A 23,885-nucleotide genomic window follows, 5' to 3' on the forward strand; every position below is an offset into this window, starting at 1 on the left:
TGAATTGTGTGTGATAATTAATAATAATTATCAAATGAAAAGTGCGTGAAATAAAAATGTGAATATTTCTTTTCTAACTGTTAGTTATTTTAGTACAGAAATGCGATATAAGAAATTTGTTAATTAATTATTAGAATATTTAATTGTTAATTTTTCTTTGCTTATTTTATTTTATGCCGAGTTGAAACGCTCTGTATTGGAACATTGAAGTGTCGAAATTACGCAATTGTGTTAGAGCATCACTGTTATATTGTTAAATGGCTTAAAGTAAGGGATTTTAGTGATTCGGTAAAAAAGTTCACCACCAGCGGAGTTTTCTCGGCTTCGAAACTATTTTGATCATATAAAGGGATATATTTTTAGATGGATTAGACTTTGACTAGGTGTTACCAATCCCTATTAGGCCCGCGTTCATGGCCCATACTCCTTATCCAAAAAGAAGGCCAGTGCCCCAGCAGTGGGGGATGACTTCCATAACCTATACTTTCTACCACGGAATTTTTAGTGGGCGAGTCCGACTCACACTTGGCCACATTTTAACAAATAGTTTCAATTTCACCCGTTCGTGAAGCTATCTCTTATTATTCTTGAAACGTGATTCTTTCACCGAAGCTTCGTAGATCTTCGAATACCTCCAACTTTTTAGTCTACAGTTCCATTCTTTGCCTTTTTAGTCTGTACACCAACGTTCCTAGGACGCGACCGAACGCTGCACGACGCGATACGACGCTGTACGCATAAGGTTGCTTACTGCGACAAACACTAGACTATAAGTTACAGCCAAACATTTTGATATTGTAAACGTCACGCTGCCTTGCCGCTTTTGTAGTTCAGCTAGGACATAGGGTAAGTCATTTTATTCCGTGGCACGCGCGTGTTAAGACGTCGTCGGAAGCGGCGTGTCACGTACAGGACTCGTTTTGAGTGCACGTGTCCTTACGAAAGTGAGAGCCAATTAAGAAATCACCGGTTCGGTTACTGTTATTTACTAGGTCCTCATTTATTTATGTACACGTGAAGCGTACTCCCGCCCTAGAATAGGACCACGCCATGTCCTTGGATGTCGAGATGATAAGGACACAGCCCTGGCAGCCAGAAAGCAGCAATATCATTCCCAAGATGGATTAATTAACGTGAATCGGTCGTTTGTAAAAACACACGTGATATTTTCTACTTTGTAAGTTTCATTTTTTTACGCTCACGCCGGGATTCGCGGCGTCACAGTCCCAAGATTTCTCCCACTAAAGCCATGGTTAAAGTATTATATAATCCGTGATTAAACATAGGCTACCACGGGAGGGCTGCAGGCAACAACTGTAACTTATAAGTGCAGTAGTTCATTACGATGCTGAAGATATCTTACTTATTGCGAATTTTCAACCTATTTGAGCAATTTTTATATAAATGGTCAGATGTAAATGAAACAACCCGTTAAAATAAGGAATTACTTTAGTTAAATAATTAATTAACTAAAGTAATTAATTATTTACTTATTAGTAATTTTATTCTTTAATTTATTTTTTTCGTCGACTTGACTGTACATTTGCTGGTACTGTCAACAGCACATTAACCTACGCGAAATCAAAGCAAATTCACCTCTATTGCTTGCGAATAGAGTTCCCTTATGACTTGACTTGCAGGCGACTACAACCACACGCCTCACCAGCCTATTATCTGAACGTGTTTCCCCTTTATCTTCCTGTCTCTCATAATGAACTATCTTTTACCAGCTGCTACCAAGCTTCGGTTCGAAAAATAATATACTTATGTGTAAATACATATGAACATACAGTATGTTTAATAAAATCTAATTTTCTGTGACAATTTATCAGACAAACAAATTTTCGCTATTTTTTGTAATTATGAATATAAATATAAATTTCGCACTCAGGACACGCTATAAATTACATATGGCAATCGATCATATATTTATTTATTAATCGAATTGAACAACAGACAGGCAGCTTTTTGCAATCGATGTGTCTATATCATGCTACGTTAAAAGTTATATAGATATTATTTGATAATATTATAATTAAATTCATTTTTAAAACAACAATAACACATTGCTCACTTCTATAAAGTCAAAACTTCCAATTTGACACAAGCTTTTATTTGTAGTCATCGTCACACATTGTCGTCCAAACTAATCGTGTATACCAACCACTCATATAAGAACACTAGCTTTTGCCCGCAACTTCGTATGTGCGTAAAAATACGTTTCCCATAGGAATTTCAGGAAATCCCTTCTTAGTGTTCCCCTACACTGTCCTAGGAACCTACACTACACACCAAATTTCAGCTATCTACGCCCAGTAGTTTCGGCTATGCTTTGTCTGTCAATCAGTCAGTCACTCACTCAGTAACGCAAGAGTTTCATATATATATAGATTACATTGTAATGTTTTTATATCTGTGATACCAACAAAAAATCTTCTTCAAACTTTTGACGATCTCCGTGGTCTAATGGTCATCATGCCGGACCGCTACACTGGAGCTCCCGGGTTCGATCCCCGGTCAGGTCAACATGGAAAATGATATTTTTCAGATTGACCTGAGTCTTGATTATTTACCTATAAATATATAATATCGTTGAGTTAGACCCATAACACAAGTTTCTAACTTACTTTGGAGCTAGCTCAATCTGTGTGATTTGTCCCTATATATTTATTTATAAAAGCTTATGAAAGTATTTAGGTTACTGGCGTTTGTCTCTGATAAGACCATAACTATTCATAACATGACATTTGTGTATTTCAACATAAAATACCTACGTTTAAACACCCAGTATTCATGTAATACATAATGCAGACTACACACACAGTAACTTTTAATTTCACTGTTCACAGCTCTGAATTACGATTCACCGAAATATTTAAAGCGCGTGCACACTGGCCGTCTTCTTGGTTTTAAAATGTCATTAACATACGATAGGATATTTGTGTTCATCAATTTACATGTATTGAGAACAAGATCATCATTATTTTGGCATAATGTAAAAATAATTTTATTTAATTTGGAAAATTAAAAGCAAACATTGTGTGTTCTTAGTTGGTAATAACATAATTTATTTTGTTACAATAATAAATTAACACATACGATGAACAAGAAAAGTATCCCAAGTCATGCAATGACTTTTCAATGTTGCCAATTTTGGTCAAATATCATTGTCAGTCTGTAAGTATATTACACTAGCTGCGCCCCGGGGCTTCGCTCCCATGGGATTGTCGGGATAAAACGAACCCTCTGTGTTTTTTCCAGGTTATACTCTACCCGTGTACAAAATTTCATAACAACCCGTCCAGTAGATTTCGCGTGAAAGAGTAACAAATATACACAACACACGAACTTTCGCATTTATGTTATTAGTAGGATATCACAACATAACAACTAGAAGAATAACACAAAGAACAATTGTTAGTGCATAAGGACTCTTACAAGAAAAGATCGTAGATCAAGGCATCTGTACTATCAACACGCACTATGCTTTCTATATTCAACAGATCACCGCGATGACAGTTTTATGCGCAAGAGCATAATTACACAGTTTGTTGTTGTACCGAAAATTCTAGAGGCAGTATCTGGCTTCAATCATAACTGACTTAACTTTTGTTATTCAGTGCAGTGTTGTGTGACGCAGACGTATTTCTTTATAACGTACTAGCGGCCCGTCCCGGCTTCGCTCGTGTAAAGACATAATAAACTCTAGGTCTACTGGAAGAGATTTCATTTGAAATAAGTAGCACCCTTGTACTCATTTTTATAATGGAAATTATATTTTAAGTTTTTTGTGTACGTAAATTAAACCTAAACCTTCCTCTGGAATCGCACTGTCTTTTTTTGTTTTTGAGTTTATCGCGAACACACAAGCAGACGCGGTAGGGGACTTTGTTTTATAACAAGTATGAAGATACCTACTTGTGCGGGAATGAAAAGTGTGTTGCGTATCGGGAGTAGATGTGAGAATTTTGTCCCCAAAAAAAAACATTGCTCCCTCTGCCAGGACCGATGTTCAAATAAACTATTTACTTACGCCAAATGCTAGTAGGTACTTACTGCCCTCTAACGCGATAACACCGCAACATCAGTATAATTTTCTATTCTACAGAGAAAGTACCGTCGGCAGCACAAACGCTGGCTCATTTATTTCAATAAATCTAATTGATCGTGACCAAGTTGTGGTCGTTTGACATTTATTATTATTATTATTAAGATTGCTTACGAATCGCATGTGACAGTCGCCTCAGTAATATAATTGATATGCCACATTATGAGGTTAGGGTTGCCAGATACTCTAACTTCAGTTCCTATATGCATTAACGGATATTTTGACTGGTGTGGTGGACAACATATTTATTGATCCTAAGTTTTCAGCTAACATTTTGAGTCCTATGGATATTTTTACCTCTGTAATGTCCTCTGGATATGTTATTTTAAAGGCATTTATTTGAATTACAAGCCATTAGGAACTACTGCTGTAAGCGGTGGTGATGTAATGATTAAGACGCCCGCCTGTGGATCGAAAGGTCCCAGGTTCGAATCCCACTCGTACCACATGAGTTTGTATACCAATCTGACTCATGTATAGTAGTTTTCATCGACCACCACTTGCTTCCGGTGAAGGAGAACATCGTGAGGAAACCTGCACACTGGTTGTTTCTTATTAACTTGTGTGTGAAATGGAGAAGGCAATAGCAAACCACTCCATTAATAATGCCAAGAAAGTTATTGTGTGTGTTTCATTCCACGTAATAACCACGACCCTCAGCCATGAGGAATACGACTATGAAGGAACTACTGCTAGCGTTTGATTTAATAAATTAAAAGTTACTAACGACCCGCCCTGTATGGATAAATCTTCGGAAATATATATAGTCAAAATAACAGTAAAAGTGCATCAATATTCCTTGCGCGGTTTAAAAGAAGAAAGCTCAAAAAACACAGACAGACACGTCGAGCGATTTTGTTGTATACTATACTAGATGTTACCCGTGGTTTCGCTCCCGTGGGGATTTTGAGATAAAATATAGCGTATAGCAATCCTGGATAATGTAACTTTTTAATGCAACTTGTAACTAATAATGTAACTTGTAACTAATAATGTAACTTGTTATACTTACACTGATAAAAAATTATACATAAATTTATATTGAAAAAATTGTAAGCCCTTCTGGCATAATAGGGACCAACACTGTTTGAATGAGTTTCTTTCGGCTTTTCTTCTCAGCAGTGGTCGTTCCGAAATGCTAGTAGTTTGTAACTTTGGTAAACATCATTTAATTTAGAATATGACGTGAAAAAGTGCCTGTGAAAGCCTAATTTCTGAATAAATAATTTGATTTTGATAATGGTCAAAGAATTTTTGAAATCGGTTCAGTAGTTTAGGAGATTACTCGCCTCAAACATCCAACGCTTACCTCTTTATAATAATAGTATAGAAGTAAAGATAGTGATTTTAACTGGCAACCCTGACGCCTCTCGCGGCTGTAATGACGTCATATGTCACAGTCGCAGTAGCAACACTGGCAATGTGATGGCTGTTACTCAGGCTTTCTAATACATACTTTATTTGCTTGAAATTTATCATACAGTGTAACTTACAAATTAATTTAACTTACCATTACTTAAAACGTTTTATTGCATTAAGAAAATTCTTTTCTAATTGGTTTTGTTCATTTACATTTGTAATAAAAATGTCTATCTTACTTATGTGTAATTGTAACTAGCAATCGAAACGTTTATCAAAAATACGTTTTCTTTAGTTAAGACATTACAATTTCTTTTGAATACTAAAGAATTTGCCACATTTTAGGAAACCTAAAAACAGATTTACATTAAACGTGATATCATGATATGATAGATAATTTCGTTTAAAAACTTACTTTTGATTACCGATAAACCGTTAGAAAAAACTTTTGATTTAGTTTAGAAACTTTTGTAATCATAACCTGTATTTGTGTGGAGTTCATCAAAAGTTTCACGCAGTAATTCAGAGAATAAAAAATATTTCTCTCCATTTATTCAAATAAACCGTTATTTAATCACCTTCAAGTCCATATAGTTTATGTTCCATTTTCAACACATTTTACATAATATTTCATATTTTTTAAAAATAAATTTTCATCCTCTACCAGAATGCAACTGCAACGGGCACGCGCGGCGCTGTCGCTTCAACATGGAGCTGTACAAGCTTTCTGGACGCGCCAGCGGGGGCGTCTGCCTCAAGTGCAGGCACTACACAGCTGGCAGACACTGCCACTATTGCCGGGAGGGCTACTACAGGGACCCTACCAAGCCCATCACTCATAAAAAGGCTTGCAAACGTAAGTATATCAGAATACGAACTGTCGACTCATCATCATATCAAGTGTGTTATTGCTAACACTCGTGTCAGATTTCATTCAAGTTGCCTAAGGCATCTGACATGACTTAATTACGACTACTTACCGCCATCTAGTGGCAGCCAAAAATAAAATTGAAATCATGTAAATATGTAGTTCTACAATATGCTTTTCATCAGCCAATAAGAATGGTAGAATTACGGGAAAGTAAAACTTCCTTTGACTCTAACGGTAGTGCCAAGCAGTAGTAACAAAACAATTAGTTATAATAGAACTACAAAGTACAATTATTACATGCAATTAACATGATCTGAATATGTTTGCGATGGGCTAACTAATGCCAACAAGGTTACAGGATAGTCCCGGTGGTAAGATAGATCGTTTTCTGAATATAATTTCTCACAAATACCTTACCAATTTAAATTATATTAATAACAATAAATAATGCCATATTTATTGTTATTGATATAATTTAAATAAAAAGAAGACTTTGAGATGTCCGCAAAACGAAAAAATAATGATTGTTCTAATTTCAAAACTTTATAGCTCATTATAAGAAGGTAATAGTAGTTGTCGTAGTCACCACTATCAATGCTGGCCACAAAACACAAAAAAGAAAATGTGTCACATTGTTTACTTTTTAAATTGAAATAGTGTTTTGTCTGTTCAAAACGCGAGTTCGAATTTTAAAGCTATAAATAAATACAGGCGCCGCGCACAGTTAAAACAAATACGGCCATAAAGTTTACACCTGTAAGATCAAATAAACAGGATACTATAGTAACAGAGCTGGGTCCTTGTTTATGGTAACCGTTTAACGATACTTTCAGGACGATGTTATTTTCAGTGCATTCGAGAAAGGAAACTTCTAGCTTGGTCTTATACTAGTGATTGCCCGCAACTCCGCCCGAGGAAATACATAGCCAATCATTTTCACTCTCCAGCTTTCCAACTATCTCCCTAGACATATCTACACTTGTGAGACAGGTTCTTCGGACTGTTCGGGCAACAGATCTCCGAAACTATATGATGATCATTTTCATCGATATTAAATATTAATTTTGTGGAGAAACATAAAAACTATTTTATACACAAACAAGTCAAACTTATAAAAAACTGCACTTTCTTATCAGGGATCAAATCGGGAGTCTTGCAAAATAATAGTGTTGCTCTCGTCTTGCATTTATACCTTACCCTATTCCGCAAAAAAAAAAAACAAATAACAGTAAAAAGTGACCCGCAACAAAATCGTCCCCTAGGCATATAACGTAACCCCACGTACGACAGAGTTCATTCCAAAAAACGGATTCTGTGTCAGCGCAAAAGTGGGTACATAAATACATGAACTCCCAGAGGTACAATATCACCCAATCTTAGAGCAACCACAACGTAGAGAACGCGATGGAGAGTTTAAATTCGTGATTTTGATAGAAAAATTAAATCTATGCAAACTTTCTGATATCGCATGTTGTGATATGATGCTCTGTGAATGTATCACGAGTATTAGTAAACCCAGATCTACCCTCTCCAAATGCACCACAGAGAACACTTATTGACCTGCCTTTATAACTTGGAACATGTAAATGTTTTTAACATTTAAATAGGATGAAAAAAAATCAGTACTCGAATCAGGAACAACCGGGCCGGGATTTATCGAAATTCGATGTCAATCAAGAAATAAAGTTTTTGTGTACTTACATAAACCTATAAATTTATTACTTTAATATGTATTGGTAGAGATACTTTTTAATCAGAAGTCATACATTTTCATTGTTATAAAGATTATAAAAATATTTTATGTTTAAAAATGGCACATTTGAAGTTAAATTAAAAATAAATAAGTTTGAAATTCGAAACGTGCTATATTCATTTCTGCTGTCTGCGCTCTAGCATGATAGTTAAACTCTTTTTCTATGGTTTGGGCTCACATTTTGGTCCCAATACTGCCAATTTTTATGGAATCGGCTCTGTCACAAAATCGACCACTTATGCGTTGTCCACACGCCGCCCTTTGTTTCGCAATAGTAAAATTGTGAATTTTACTCCGAAATTTCGCATATTCCGTGTGATTTTTAGGTGAAATATGTGTTTTTTCGACGACTGGCATAACATTTTGTAATTAAACATTGTTAATTAAATTGTACATCACACTATTTTAATTACATGCTCGGAGCGCTTACATTTTGTTTCGATTATGTATTTAAATACTTAAAAATAAATATTAAAACAATTGTTTGGATAAAGATAATTAATCATTTGAAACAAATTTGGAATGTAAAAATTTTACAGATATACTTAATTATAAATTTGCTACATTCTAGAAGAGACCTCCAGAAAAAATAAATGCACAAATTATTTTTAAATAATATGGACCTCTAAAATCAAATCTAACGTAAGTCAGATAAAAAATAGATAAAATAGATAATAATAAAATAGCCAGCCAATTGCAGATAAAAAAAAATAGCTGACTTTACGGTTTAACAATGGGTCTAAGCACAAAACAAGATGATTTTAGCAAAAAACAAAATTATACTGCAAGATATACTACAAAAAGTCATAACAAAAATCGTTTCGTCCCCAGCCATTTAAGAACTCAATTTCCAAAAATCACGATAAACAGATAAAGTTCTTACGTACACAGACCCTCGTCTTGCAGGACGCAAACCAATATAAAGTTAGTTTTCACAAACCGTTTTCGAACCAGTTCACACTCCGTAAAGTGGCGATTGCGTCGTTCTATCAGACATTCGAATAATTGGGTTTGGACGAGGAGCTCGCCACAGAATTAAGTTTTACACTAGATGTGACTTTTTGGTCTTTTCGTTCGTTTCATATTCGTATTCCTCATGACTGGATTGTGGCCATTACGTGGAATGTAACGTACACAACGACGTCCTGGGCAATATTAATGGAGTGGTTTAGTAGTCACTGCTCCATTTCACACACCAGTTGATAAATCACCGGCCAATCAATGGCCATGAGCCTCAACTATGAGGAATACGACTATAATATAAGAAAGATGATTTCTTACCATGTGGTTAATGGTCTTCCTCTAATAATAAATGGTAGGTACTTCCAGTAACAGTTCTATGCGTGTGATATAGGTCACCCGCCGACCAGAGGTCGTAGAGACGAATTGAAATGCGACATTTTTACGACCACGTAGATCACAGGATGATGGCGACCTCGGCGGCGACAGTCCCGATTTTCACTGAATAGTTGATAGAATATTGTAAAGCTTTTGTAGAAATATTTTCTAGAAAATAATGCAATATCTCCTCTGGATCTTTATAGAATGTGATGCCATGGTTGCCCTAGAGACTTCAAAATAACTTTACCTCTTCAAAGCTACGTGAAAAGATTTATTCAGGGTCTGAAACGCGCTGGTGACACCCCAAGAATTGCAGACGTTCACGGGTGTTTCTCAGAGCGATTTGACAGGTGCGGTCACGCTGTCATTACATTTTTCAAATTTGAAAAAAAAAAACAAGAATTAGTTTTACTCTGAGCTTAAAGTAATTAATCTGTAATGTGGTAATGTAAATTTTTAGAAATTATTCCTTCCTCAAGTAAATTGACGATTGAATCGTAATAACAGCGCAGCCGCAGGGGTCGTATCACTTTGGACGTATCCACTCTCACAGACTCCATCTGCACGTCTGTTTGCTAGTGATCGTTAGTGAAATGATCATAGAGGATTCATAACGGAAATGCACGCTGTTCCACCAACAAGAACGATGTTCTTAAATACTTTGTGGTGATGATAATCAGTAATGGGAATTACGAGTCTCACCATTTCAACGCGTTTGAAGTAAAAGTCATAAAAGTAAAAGTCATGTCAGATACCTTTAGGCGACTTGAATAAAATCTGACACCAGTGTTAGCAATAACACCTTCGATATGATGATGAACGTAAGGTATTAGTCAGGATAAAAATTAATTGATAGACAGCTAATATGAATCTTTTCTCCAAAAGCTAATCACTCATCTTTCTATATTTCTGCCAGCGTGTGACTGCCATCCAGTGGGAGCGAGTGGGAAGACCTGCAACCAGACTAGCGGGCAGTGCCCCTGCAAGGACGGCGTCACCGGCACCACCTGCAACCGCTGCGCTAAAGGGTTCCAGCAGTCCAGGAGCCACATCGCGCCCTGCATACGTGAGTATTGTAGTCTTTCACCTAGTGAGATCCACCCAGTGTGAGTGAGAGGGAAGAATTGAAACGAGCGAGCAGAGGCAATTGCCACTACCCTCTATTCATCACAAAATCGTGTTTCTTATTGTTCCTTGAAACACGTTAAAGATATTTGATTTGACCATATGTTTCCACCAGGCATCCCTCGTGTGGTGACTGCAGTGCAAGCTATGGAAGCAGTGGACGGGGAGCCGGCCCGCGGTAAGTAGTAAGTGGACTTCATTGCACTCCCGCCTCATCTCACCGCATGGCCACGAGGCTCAAACGAGATAGATAGACATATAAACTCCACGTGTCCAGATTTTATTTTTGTACACTAGCCACTGATACAAGAAGAAATTACAGTGTGTTCTTAGTTTAAATATTTTTTCATATTGACAGATAATATTGCCGCCGATGGTCTTTAACTTTAACACGTAAAATTGCTATTTATATTTTGGAAATTCAATATAATTTCATTTAATTACCACTACATAATTTTATTTATTGCTGACCAAAGATTTTGGCCACCACAGGTTATTATATAAGTCTGTGATGAACTCTTTATTACACCGTTTAGAGAAGTAACATAAATCATAACTAACGTATTTGTGTTTTTGCAACATAAGCGACTTATTTAAACGGGAAAACCTATGGCCTTACCATTAATATAAGTTTTATATATATTTAATAAATTGTAAATAACGCTATTGACTTTCGAAACAAAGAAACTTTAGACAATTAAACATGAAATCCGTGGATTAAAAATCATTCTAGAAAATTAGGGTATTGATTTCAGGTGGTATCTCGTTTGAACTCTCGTGTTAAATGACTGTGAGTAGGAACTTCTAAATGTACAATAGCTACTTACAGTCATTACATACGTATTTATATTAATTTGCACATTATATGGCTATAATTGAAATAAAGCTGCAAAAAAAAAACTACACATTTGTTTAGTTCTAAAAAGATATCTGTCATTGCAGTTCTTGTTTTATTTTCAAGCGAATATATTGAAATATTTATTGTGTGTAAGGTTGTTGCGGTCACAGGTTCTATTTTATTGTCTTTTAACCGCAGTCAGACCATTTGTGGAAACAATAAATTTATTTATTACAGACAAACACCACGTACAACCGAATCAATACATATTCTTATGGTAATTCTTCTTTGCAGCGAATTTTTCTAAAATTTAATTACTAAAGTCATGGACGTAACTGAAGTATTTTGAACTTATTTGACCAAATATAGAAGAAAACGCTGGATACTATACTAATTTATAAGTAATTATTAAAACAATTAAAAAAATATATTATATTTTTTGTCATAGTTTTGGTCAAATAATAAATGTATAAGTCAATGTTTTAAATGAACAGTCGATGTTTTCAGTTAAAATGGGATTTCAAAGGCGACTTTGGCAGCCATTTTGAAATTCTTATATTGCTTTGATTTACAGCTTATTCCAATCATGTTCATTGTAACTCATACTGTTTTGTTTTTTGTTTGTTTCGTCAGTGCCGAAAAAAAGGTAATTCAGTTTTAGTTTATTAATTTTTTTTTTAAGATTGCACTCATCTAATAGTGACCTAGCTCCACACGTAACTACATATTATTTCATCTCTGAGTAAAGTTCTTTTCATATTTTGTTTTAATGAACTCATTTTAAGACGTTTATTGTGTTGTGACTTTTAGATTGTATGATGAATGTTGTTTTTTTTTTTATTTCTAGATTATTGTAACGTAATGGATTTATTACTTATCTACCCTTTAGCTATCCCTAAGGTAAACTCCAGTGGTACTATGATAAATTAAAATTTCATCAAGAATAAATGAAAAACATGTGAAAATCTGTGCAAAATGTATCGTTATTAATATTTACAAAAATAAGAAGAGCTACTTCAACGACAACTACTTTGAAAACATTATCACAATCATATATGGAGGAATTCCTTTGAATATATAAAGAATACGAGAAGACATTGATCAAAAAATTTGAGTATTTAGCACTACACGCTTTTACACGCACTACACCGCACTGTTCGACAAGATAGCATTCATAGAAAATTGAGCTATAAAGCGTCTACTGTAGACATATTTTACATTGACAAGACGAGCGCCGACAGCGAGCTGTCCGCTAATATGTTGTCAATGTAAAGTATATCTACAGAGTACGGTTTAAAGCTCACTTTTCAATGAACGTTATTTTGATGGGAGCGGTGCGGTAACAGTGTGGCGTGATCTTTTTTCGGGCGGTCTACAAAAAAGCTTGTCCATCGTCTTCAGTTCGTTTCTGGAATTTCTAACAATATCCAATGTTTATGATTGATCTGTTTGTGTGTCAGCGCATGTGTTGACGTAAGTTTTCTCTGCCAGCAGCGGATCAGTGCGGACGGTGCCGCGCCGGCGCACGCACGCTAAATCTCAACAAGTTCTGCAGCCGAGACTACGGTGAGTCGATACTTCTTATCGAGTGTGTCATTACTAACCCTGTAGCATAGGGCTGCAAACTCTGCGGTCACATCTTCGGGTTTAAAAAATAGAAATGGTAAAATAATTTGAAGTAGCAGCTTTTTTTTGTTTTTTTTTCGTTATTGATGCGCAAATTACCTAGGATTTAAATTATTAAAATTTCTTGCAATAGGAGAATGTATTTTTAAATAGCATTTTAATAATAGATTTTTGTGTTGGAACTCTTTTCGCCCTTGCAGTAAGTATGATATCTTCTTTTGGAACAACCTAGATAATAGGCGATTTTTTTTAATATTAAATTTTTAGCTTAATCATCAAAGTCACATTTTCGGAGAAAACCGAAGAGACCAGCTTGTAATCATTATTTACCGCCCAAAGTAAACACAAACACACACACAACGACACTTCTCCTCTATTTTGTCGACAACGCTGATTTTCATTTAATCGTTTGTCCTTTGTCGCAGTTGATCTTATCAATTTCAACCTAATCTTTGTTCCAGTCATAATGGGCAAACTAGTGGGTCGCGAGGCGAACGCCGGCGCAGCGAACGGATGGGTGCGTCTGTCTCTGAGCGTGCAGGCGGTCTACAAGCGAGCGCCCAGGAGTCGCCTGCGCCGCGGCGGCACCGCCCTTTACGTGCGCGCCGCGGACCTCGCCTGCAAGTGCCCTAAGCTCAAGATCAACAAGTGAGTTTCAGTCATTACGACTGTCAAATAAAGCAATCTTTAAGAGATCAGGCGGTCTATAAGCGAGCTCTCAGGTGTCACCTGCACCGTGGCGGGAAAGTCATCTATATGCGCGCCGCGGATCTCGCCTGCAAATGCCCTTAGGTCAAGTTAGTTTGTGTCATTGTGATCAATCTTCAATGTCACTAGTTGAGGCAATCTATGAGTGATTTGATAGTCTATAAGCTTCCAGAAGACGCCGTCTATGTGCGCGCTGTGGAACTCAATATGTGTGAATGTGAAATGGCTGAGATTAGTCATGAACAGCAACTCTACGAGTATGATTACCGCTTCAATGAGCTGATTAGGCGATTATTATTTAAGCGAACCTACAAGCGTGTAGCCTACGACCAACTCTACGACAGCCCTTTGGCTAAAAACTTGCAATTTGATTTATATCATCACCAATTCCAAGATTTACTTCGTCAATAGATTGTTAAGTAAAAATAGTTTACAATTTAATTTTCCCAGGTCATACCTAATCCTAGGAGTGGAAAAGGAGGGATCATCGTCTGGCTTACCAGGGCTCACAGTTGGCGACAGAACTCTGATGCTGGAGTGGCGCGATGACTGGCATCGCCGCATCCGACGGCTACAGCGACGCGCCATAAACTGCCACTAGAACACGAAACCCGCGCTTTTATATCCCGCGAAAATAAAAGAACGCCAGGCAAAGATATTGCTATATGCATAGCCAAGGCACAAGTCGTGTTCGTCATTTGGTAAGATTCCGTCTCTGTTCCGTGCAAAATGTGAATTGAATGTGTAGTTGAGTTACTGTTACTGCCAATATATGTGCTGTCTATATTAAATCTCATTAAATTTAATAGTCACATACTTAGATGATGTAATGTTACAAGTATAATCCGATTCGAATTACGATTTTTCGACGACTTTTTTATGCCAAAAATTCGAGAGAGCCCTTCTCATCCTAGGATTTCGTTTCAATTGTACATTAATAAGATTATTTATTTGAATAGATTAATTATATAAGACTAATGATATTTCGTTCCATTTCATGCATTTTTGTATCTAATTGTTATTTTATATGGAAAATGCGCATGTTAATATTGTTTTAAGTACAATTTTGAAGGTCTTGTGATGATCATCCGCTGATGATGGTTTCTGTGGGTGATCGTATGATGATGACGTTAGAGATTTAGAGTATCGTAGTTATTCATCACCACAAAACATAGTCACAATGGTTTTTCGTACCTCATTTAATGTAAACTTGTTAAGGGTTACGTATTATTTATAATAATTAGCTATATAGATTTTCTACTAAGCCGAAATTGAGATGTTTGTCACTAGTGAGTTTACTAAAGCTAAAATATAATTAATTATTAAGTAAATTCTCTCTCATTTTCTCTTATATTTCATAACTAAACTGTGTCATAAGCCTTAACTCCTTGTCATTAACAACTTTTTGCAAATGTTAAAAGTTAATAATGTTTTTTTATGAACCATTCTAGTGTTGCCAAGTGGAAATCTAATAACTATTTCAGTTAAATTAGAATAGCCAAATTAGCGCGCTCGGCCAGTGATTGTGGCTGTCAAGACACACTTACAACGGTCGGTCATTGGATACGTGACCAAACGCATATAAATCCGTTTGTCCCAGTTGTAACCCCCAATGGGCCTGCGTGGTGGGTCATGGCCCAAAGTCCTTATTCATCCGTAGTAAGGACGGCCAGTGCCCCAGCAGTGGGGTGTTTAAATGGCTGTTGATGTTGATTTCAGTCAGTCAAAATATATAATAGAAACAAACTTTAGCAGAAGATACATCTATTTATTTGATTTCTTTAAAAATGCTTGATTTTATCTTTCATAATTTGATTTATTAAAAAATTATCGCGCAAATTATCTTTCGTTGATTTACTTAATACCAAACGCGATCAATGAAAAAATCGAATAAATCCAAGATCAATTTGAAAATAGCACCTCATTTTTTTTAAGCTTTAGTCAACTGACTTGTATTATTGTTGATCTGTTTCTCAATTTCGTACGTGTCTTGCCAAAGTACCGCTTCATGTGTCATACGATTATATGATTTATTCTGTACAGAACAAAGATTTTTTTTCAACACCATGCCATTACAGTTTGCCCAACTGAGAAGTATGTACAGTATTATTAGCTTTACTAAGTTTTCATAAAATAATGTTAAGTACTTTTGTCTTAAAGGATGTATTTCAAGGTTTATTATATATACATATAATACATATATTAAAACTGTAAGTGGGCTATGTCTGTACATAGGAGATATTTAAGAAAAATAATTATGAGGTGTGACTAACTGAAACCAAATTTTTTTTATATAATTTAGGCCGTCTGTCTGTATGTTCGCTCGCACATCACGCAAAAACTACTGAATGAAATTTGATGCGGTTTTGACAGTTGTATAGTGGATAGTCTAACTTATAATCTGGTATAGGTTTGATCGCGATACGTCGCTTAGATCTCGAGACATCGGTAATAATAAGTTATAAGCGGACGCACGAAACAAACGCGGGCGAAGTTGCGGGCAAATGCTAGTGTTAAAATAAGAGTACCTATTAGTAGATTACAGGAAAAAGAGATATGTGAACATTAGTAACATACAAATATATGTTTGTATAATCGGCCTTCACATCCTTGTGGTAATGACAAGTTTCGCCATTACAACAGCATACTCCACTTTTTGATGTCGGTTTAACGGTGGATAAGGTCCCCACATTGCCATCCCACAAATCAAAAATACAACGTAATCACACACAATTGAGTTGTCCAACGTATTTATGACACCTGTGGTGTGGTCACAGAGTAGAACTATACAGCGCCAAAGCTATTTGAATTTTTCAATGACAGGCGTCATTCCCTAAATATTTTTCTTGTTTTATCTCTCTCTTTCTTCTCTTGTATAAAAAAAAATATGAATTTGTTTTTTGACACCCACTCGCCTCCGTATTTGTCCATTTCTATTGCTATTGTATATTTTCCAGGTAATATTGTATCCATCACTTATCATGATATATTAGATACCGAAAATAAACTTTACAACAACAAAACTCTCCAATAGGCGATATATTAGACGTAACGGTGAATGCCACTTTATGTTATCGCACCTCTCATTATTAAGAGGAAAATAATTGAATTGGCTTTAAATTTTCATAACGTCCGCCTAAATAAGGATTTTATGCATCTGCTCATATAATACATACATAATAGAATTTAAAGCTTAACTAACAAGATAAACTTTCTATTGTCACATCTTCTTTTTATAGATACTTAGATATACTAGAAAGCTCATTCATAAAACAAATGTCTAAATATAAAATCATTTTTCATTTATGACTGTATTCAAAAACTTTATTTTCAAAATATTGGATGTAATGCATGTACGATTGACGTCAAAGATAATTTTTATTGCTAAGTCTCCTACAGACTTCCAAAGCTTGAAAAAGAGGCGGCGCAACAAAATTCACTGCAATCGAATTCTTCAAGAACAATAAAACGTTTTGTATAAAGCTTTGGCTCTCCAATCGCCTACTCTGTGATTTAGTCAAATAAATCAAACCGACACACGGCACAGTTTACAACAATTGCAACCATCGGACATAAACAACAACGTATCTTGATTTATGGGCCCCAGTTTCTACCACAAACTATACATATATTGCTATATAATGCTAAAAACATTTCTATTAATTTCGACGCGTCGTGTGTCCCTGAAATTCCCTGAAACTGCTGGGAACGGACAGACTTAATAATAAATCTTTTTTTTTTTAAGTGGATGGCAAATCTGTAAACGGTACACCATATTATCCAAATTTAACTTTTTAAATTTTCCATTTTTTAAACAATGCGTCGATGTCTTTAATTATACAATTGAAACATGTTTACACAAACACGGATTCTTTTTTTGACGAAACACTAAACATAAAGTGAAAAACAAAAAATCTCTCGGAAGTGTATTTTTAAGAATAATCTCGAAATACATGTTTTGAAACAAAGGCGTATTTTAGAATACTAAAAATACCTATTTAAAAGGACTTTAGATTTTTGCTTGATCGTAATACGGATTGTAAAAAATGTATTTTAGTTGTAGATCGATCTATTAACCTGTTTCTAGTTATGCATATCTTTAGATTATGGTAATGCTTACGACGTTTTGGAGTATTTTTGCGATGGCAACACAGTGCAGAGCAAAATACGCATTGATTAAAAAAAAACAATATAATGTTAAATTTTAATTGCAATAGCGTAATATACGCATTGATTTAAATTTAAAAAATATATATTGTTAAATTTTAATTGTAATGTTTACAATGATAATAGTATTTCTCTCGAAAATACATAGCCGTGTCTAGGTGGTATATCGAAAAATAAAAAGTTTTCTCTGTAAGTATATGTTTAGTGAAAGTACTTAAGTCAAAGTACTTAATAATAGTTTTTTTTATCTCATTTGGAAAAAAAAGGAAAGAATATATTTTAAAAATTAATTTGTTTTAATTGAATACAAACTTTTTGGACATAATCTAATGGCGATTTTTAAATATATTCGAAAAGTTTTTTTATTAGTGTGCCAACACTAATAAAAAAAAACTTTTCGAATATAATTGACAAATCATAATTGTTCTAATTTCATCCCTTTTGATTTACCATTGGTGTTTGTCCCACGTGACGCTGCCAAAACTATAGGTACTGCCAAAGTGCTGTCACAGAAATATTCCAAAATAGATATATATATGTAACTGTACTATAGTCATAGTATGTTTGTATGTTTAATGCTAACTTTGTGAATATTTCGTTTATTAATTTATAAACAATTAAATTTGGGTTCGTAAAGAGTATCTGACAGATTCAAGCATAATATAAAAGTAGGTACATCGTTTTTTTAAACACACATTTTGCGATTAGCGATTTTGTAACGGTTTAAAAATTTTTCGAAATTGAAAAATGTTTTTTTTTTATTCGACAATACAGTACAGCTATGGAGAAAATAATATATATTTTTTATTTTTTGAACAAAGCATAATATTAGCCATTTACGACACTTTACCATACTTTATAAAACAATATTTTAAAGATATCTGCTTGTTTAAAATTCTTTTTATGTTTTGTCATATATTTTTTAAAACTGTCTTAGGGTGAGTTGCACCAGTCAACTTTGTCGTTGATTTTGACCTGCGTGCGGTGACGTTTACGACAAAAATGTGTTTCTTTTAAACGTGTTTCTACGCAGGTTAAAGTTATCGTCAAAGTTAAATGATACAAACCATTCTTGGTTTTATATTGATTAACTAGGTATTTGTTTATTGTCAATATTTTTAATACTTAAAAAGTTTTACTACTTACTTTGTACCAATTCTAGTATTAACTTGAATGACGCAAATTAAATAATTCATATTCGCAATAGTATTGTAAAAGTATGGTTAGTGTAGACGTCAAATTACCGGTAAAAAATTAAAAAAAAAAGGCCTAGAAATACAAATAAGCTTTAATTTTTAAATTCGAACGCACAATTATTTAGGCCTAATAAACTGCCACGAAAATTTTCAAAAAAGGAATTTAGTTGACATTTATTGTAATGATTTTATGAAATTATATTTTAGTAATATTTTATTTATATTTGTAAGGAATGTCAATTGGATTTTAAGGTATGATTGTTTAATGTGCGAGCTGTCGCGAATGGTCAAGAGAAAGAAGAATATATAAAATTAACAATCACAAGAATGTTTATAAAAATATAGCTAGATGTTGTCCGGGGTTTCACTCGCGTGGGAATTTTGAGATAAAATGTAGCCTATAGGAATCTTGGATAATGTACCTTTCTAATGGTGAAGGAATTTTTGAAATCGTTTCGGTAATTTCCACACAAACAAACTCCCAAACGCACAAACGCTTAGGTAATTCTTTATAATTATATAGTATAGATAGTCGTTCGGATAGATCGCGAAAAACAAGTAAAATGCAATCTTTGAAAAATAAATAAATCAAAAAATAATAATTTATGCCACAAAAATAATGAGAATAAGCGTTTTGGGATATTTTCCCGTGTACTTTTCTTTTTCAAAAAGTACTTCAAAGTACATACTCGAATAAAAATCGGTTCCCTATTTTTATGCATACAGATTTATGTCATAATTTAACATGGCATACTTTTACTTATCATAATAATAGTTACGCACAATATTAATTAGGCATAATGTTTTTTTACGCATAAGCATACCAATTTTTAAGCATAATATTCTAAAGCATATTGGCGGCTTATGGGTAGCCCAAGGGCCACCCCGCCGCACCCTAACCTACTGCTACACTATAGCTTTATGCAAATCAAAATTATGGTAAAATACATTAGCCTATACTATAATTATGCTTATTGAACAGGTATGCCAAAAAACAATTATGTCAAAATATTATTATGTCAACAAAAGATATGCCTAACTCTTAATGCTAAATTAAATTAGGATAAAAAATTTATGCGAAAAAAAGGGATCCCATAAAAATCGGGTCTGTGCAGGGTGTCGATTCTACTGACCTTTTCATAATCGTGTCTCAATGGCTGTACATAATATTATTGTAAAGCGTAATATTGATTTAGCATAACCTACATTTCATTCTCTTGACCACGAATCAGGCCACAGACACCGTGATTACCGTTTTTCACGCCCTGTCTGTGGTGTGCCTAAAATATCGCTCGATTTAATGAATTTCGATAAACTTGAATTGTGTTTTATGATACCCTACTCCTGTGATGTAATAAATGTTATTGGTTATATTTATTTAAAAATAAAACTACATTAATATACGCATTTTGTGTTTCGTTTCATATTACTTTTTTCTCTTCCCTCCCTCTCTTTCCTGCAATTGAAATGTAGGTAAGAGTTTTTCATTTCACATGTCACCAATCCAAGAAAATAAAGCCACAATATTATTAAAGCCACTAAAGTCTAAGTCAAATTTATGAATTACTAGCGGTCCGTCCCGGCTTCGCTCTTACATTTCGCTCTTGTAAAACCATAACAAATTATACGCTTAAACCTTCCTTAGGAATCACCAAAACCTGCAACAAAATCTTCTTCTTCTTCTTCTACTTCTTCTTCTTCTTCTTCTACTTCTTCTTCTTCATCATCTTCTTCTTCTTCTTCTTCTTGATCTTATCCCAGTCATGTGGGGTCGGCACAGTATGTAAGTTCCTTGAGCCTAAAACGGTTCTCCGACAATTGCTTCGTCTACGAACATTTCGTCGACAGAATGTTTCGACATCGGGCGTTTGAAGGACAGAACCCTTCATCTACGATTCGCCGACAGAATGCCTCCTCTATTCTGTCGGCGAATCGTTCGTAGACGATGCAATTGTCGGAGAACCATTTCAGATTCAAGTTCCTTCCATTTCGTTCTGTCGTTTGCCATATCTACTGATACTAAGGAGTATCCTGTTCATACTATCCTTGACACACTCCATACATTTCTTTTTAGGTCTTCCTCTATTCCTGGAACCCTTTACTTCCTTCTTTAATGCCCTTCCTTGCTACCTGCAACAAAATTTTTGCATAGTTTAATACATCAAAGCAGACACAGCGACACAGCGACACACAGCAGAAACCGACATTGTTTTATGCTACGTAGTGACTGGTCGATTTCGCTGAGATATAACCACAATTTATTACAGTATGGCAAAACTCTGCAAACTATTTGAAAAAGGCCGTTAACACGTAAGATTAGAGTGGGTACAATAAAACAAATGTCTGCCCATTGGTCGCTGATTTCCCTGGGGAGTACACGCGTGAGCGCATTTCTTTGACCCGTCCTGGGTGAGCGACAACTGCGGCAGGGCAGCGTGACGCAATATTTGAGGAAAACATGACAGACATTCCAGATTCTCTAATGTCTATTTGTATGCTATATGGATCATTTTATTTTCTGTATGCTATGGATAATTTTATTTCTATTTTTAAAATACTTTAAACATTATTGATTATGTATTAGGTACATGTTAGATTAATGTGTAAGATAATCTTGGTTCATTCCACCATAGCATGTACCACATGGCTTTAAATAAATTGATTTATTAATCGGCATTTCAATATTATACCTATTAAAAGTGTCCTGTTTTCTATACGTTTAGGAAGGTAACAAATGCGCACACGCGAAGTATTACACATTTACATTACACATCGCGCGGCGTCATGCTACATTTCGTCGCGCATCTAGGACGCTGGGTGCGAGCGCTTATCGCCTCGGTACGTACATCGAAATTTATAGGTGTAGTGAATAAAAAATATCTGTGTGGAATTTTCCAATATCTACTTGACTGTGAAAATTTGTGGTACTTTCAACAGCACATAAGCCTACCCAAATTCATTGCAAACTCGCCGCTATTACCGCGCCATAGAGGTTAATGCAGGGCAACTTGATGTGCTGTTGACTGTACGTATCAATAATTAAATAGCTTCAGTCGGCATCACATTTACCTATTCAAAATCATTGCAAATTCGCCGCTATTTCTATGTCATAAAGGACTCAGGTTTCCTTTGCAATACGGTTTGACACATTCCAAAAAAATAAAAAATATGGTTCCCGTATGAGAAGTTTTTTTACATGGAATATCTGTGAACAAATTCTGATTATAATATAATTTCTGATTTATCAATAAAAAAAAATAACTGATATAGTTTGTAGTGAAAAATATTTCAATCAAAAAATGTTTGTACCAAAAATGTTATTAAAAAAAATTTCTTCGTTCACACAGCTTATTTACTACCATTTTATTCTAAATTATACTTATTACGCATGACTTTTGAACAGGATCCATAGCAAAGAGTAACAGCCAATTACCATCTCCAAATTGCTGTAATCACCTCCTCAGTAAATACCAGAAGATTGGTTTCTCACACAAATGATTTTGTGCTATATGAGAATTTTTTTTTTTCATCATATTTGTTTTTATGACTATGGGAACCGACGGTTGAAATGATTTGATTTTTCTATCATTATACAGTCAACAGCTTATGAAGCTACCCAAATTAATTGCAAACTCGCCCCAATTACAGTGGCATGAAGATCCAGGCATGGTAACTTGATATACGGTCGACTGTACTGTAATTACTATACCTACTTGATTTATTAATGGAAAGTTAATTGGGTTTTGTTGTTGATAAATGAGTTGTTTCTTCGGAAATATGTCAAAAAATACCAAAACAACATTGAAGTCTTCAAACTGAACTTGATATAGAAATATGACAATTTCGTATTAATCTAATGTTTCTTTGAAGAAAATGAAAATAAACTCAGTATGTAGCAGTCTTGCTGGCGTAGTACAAAGGCTGCCCCCATAAATATTATCCCTGGAGTCAGGAGAGCTGAGGCCGTGCCGGATCGTTGGCTAAGTCAGGGTTGTCAGAAACGAGAAATTAAAGTCTAAATACTTTTGTTCAAATAGACAATATTGCCAGGCTTAGAATAGCGCATTTAAATCTCAATTAAAGCACTTTATTTTCGAATATCAATGAACTCACCCAGGAAGAAAGTTTTGATTCATCGCTGTTCTGTGAATGTTGGTTTAGTAGATAAAGCGTGAAGTACGGAAAAGGACATAGAAATATTACTGCTTCTGTGCGATGTTTGATATTTCGCGATAATGTACATACAGCCAGCAAAACAAATGTTAAGCTACGTCCGCTTAATAACATTTTGCTGTGTTGGTAACATCTGCATTAGTTCAAGTAAAATGCAAATAAGAACGTGATTTCGGTGAATTACCACAATCAAAAGTACAATATGAAAACTCCTATGAAATGTAGCTAGTCGTATCTGTACATTAAAATAAGATTTCCTACATATGATATGTGAGAATTTGTACTGACAAATGCTTTTTTGACAACATGTAATATATACTTATATAAATATTTATAACAATAAACAATTGACTGACAACCCTAGCAACGATGTGCACGCGCCATCTTGCAAGTCACGGTGTTTTTGCACTGCATCGCAGGGCCTCGACGGAAAAATACTTCGTTTAATGTACAAAAGCCCTTAACAACGCAGTGCCAGTCATGCCTACCCAGCACGTATGTACTTACTTGATTCCATTCATATGTGTTAAGTGGCCATATGTTTGTTTAGCGTCTAGTTGCGCCGACAAATTTTTAAACCCGTCGATTGCTTAGAATAAAACACAAGAAATTAACTGATA

General features: G+C 34.9%; 1 protein-coding gene across 4 annotated transcripts in view; it reads left to right on the plus strand.

Annotated features, from left to right (window-relative positions):
• LOC128673276 (netrin-B-like) overlaps nucleotides 1-19,239 on the plus strand; it is a 145,290-nt gene extending 126,051 nt beyond the window's left edge. The window contains exons 2-7 of one of the 4 annotated variants that reach the window (XM_053751015.1): nucleotides 6,135-6,323; nucleotides 10,349-10,498; nucleotides 10,673-10,735; nucleotides 12,887-12,961; nucleotides 13,483-13,669; nucleotides 14,180-19,239. In XM_053751015.1, coding sequence (XP_053606990.1) covers nucleotides 6,135-6,323; nucleotides 10,349-10,498; nucleotides 10,673-10,735; nucleotides 12,887-12,961; nucleotides 13,483-13,669; nucleotides 14,180-14,330 — 815 coding nt within the window. In that variant the 3' untranslated portion in view covers nucleotides 14,331-19,239. Of the gene's footprint in view, nucleotides 1-6,134; nucleotides 6,324-10,348; nucleotides 10,499-10,672; nucleotides 10,743-12,886; nucleotides 12,962-13,482; nucleotides 13,670-14,179 lie in introns of all 4 variants that reach the window. The other 3 variants (XM_053751016.1, XM_053751017.1, XM_053751018.1) reach the window with 3 other exon arrangements.
• The last annotated feature ends 4,646 nt before the right edge of the window (nucleotides 19,240-23,885 follow it).

This window comes from Plodia interpunctella, chromosome 10 (genome assembly GCF_027563975.2).
Source record: "Plodia interpunctella isolate USDA-ARS_2022_Savannah chromosome 10, ilPloInte3.2, whole genome shotgun sequence".
NCBI classification, from domain to species: Eukaryota; Metazoa; Arthropoda; class Insecta; order Lepidoptera; family Pyralidae; genus Plodia; species Plodia interpunctella.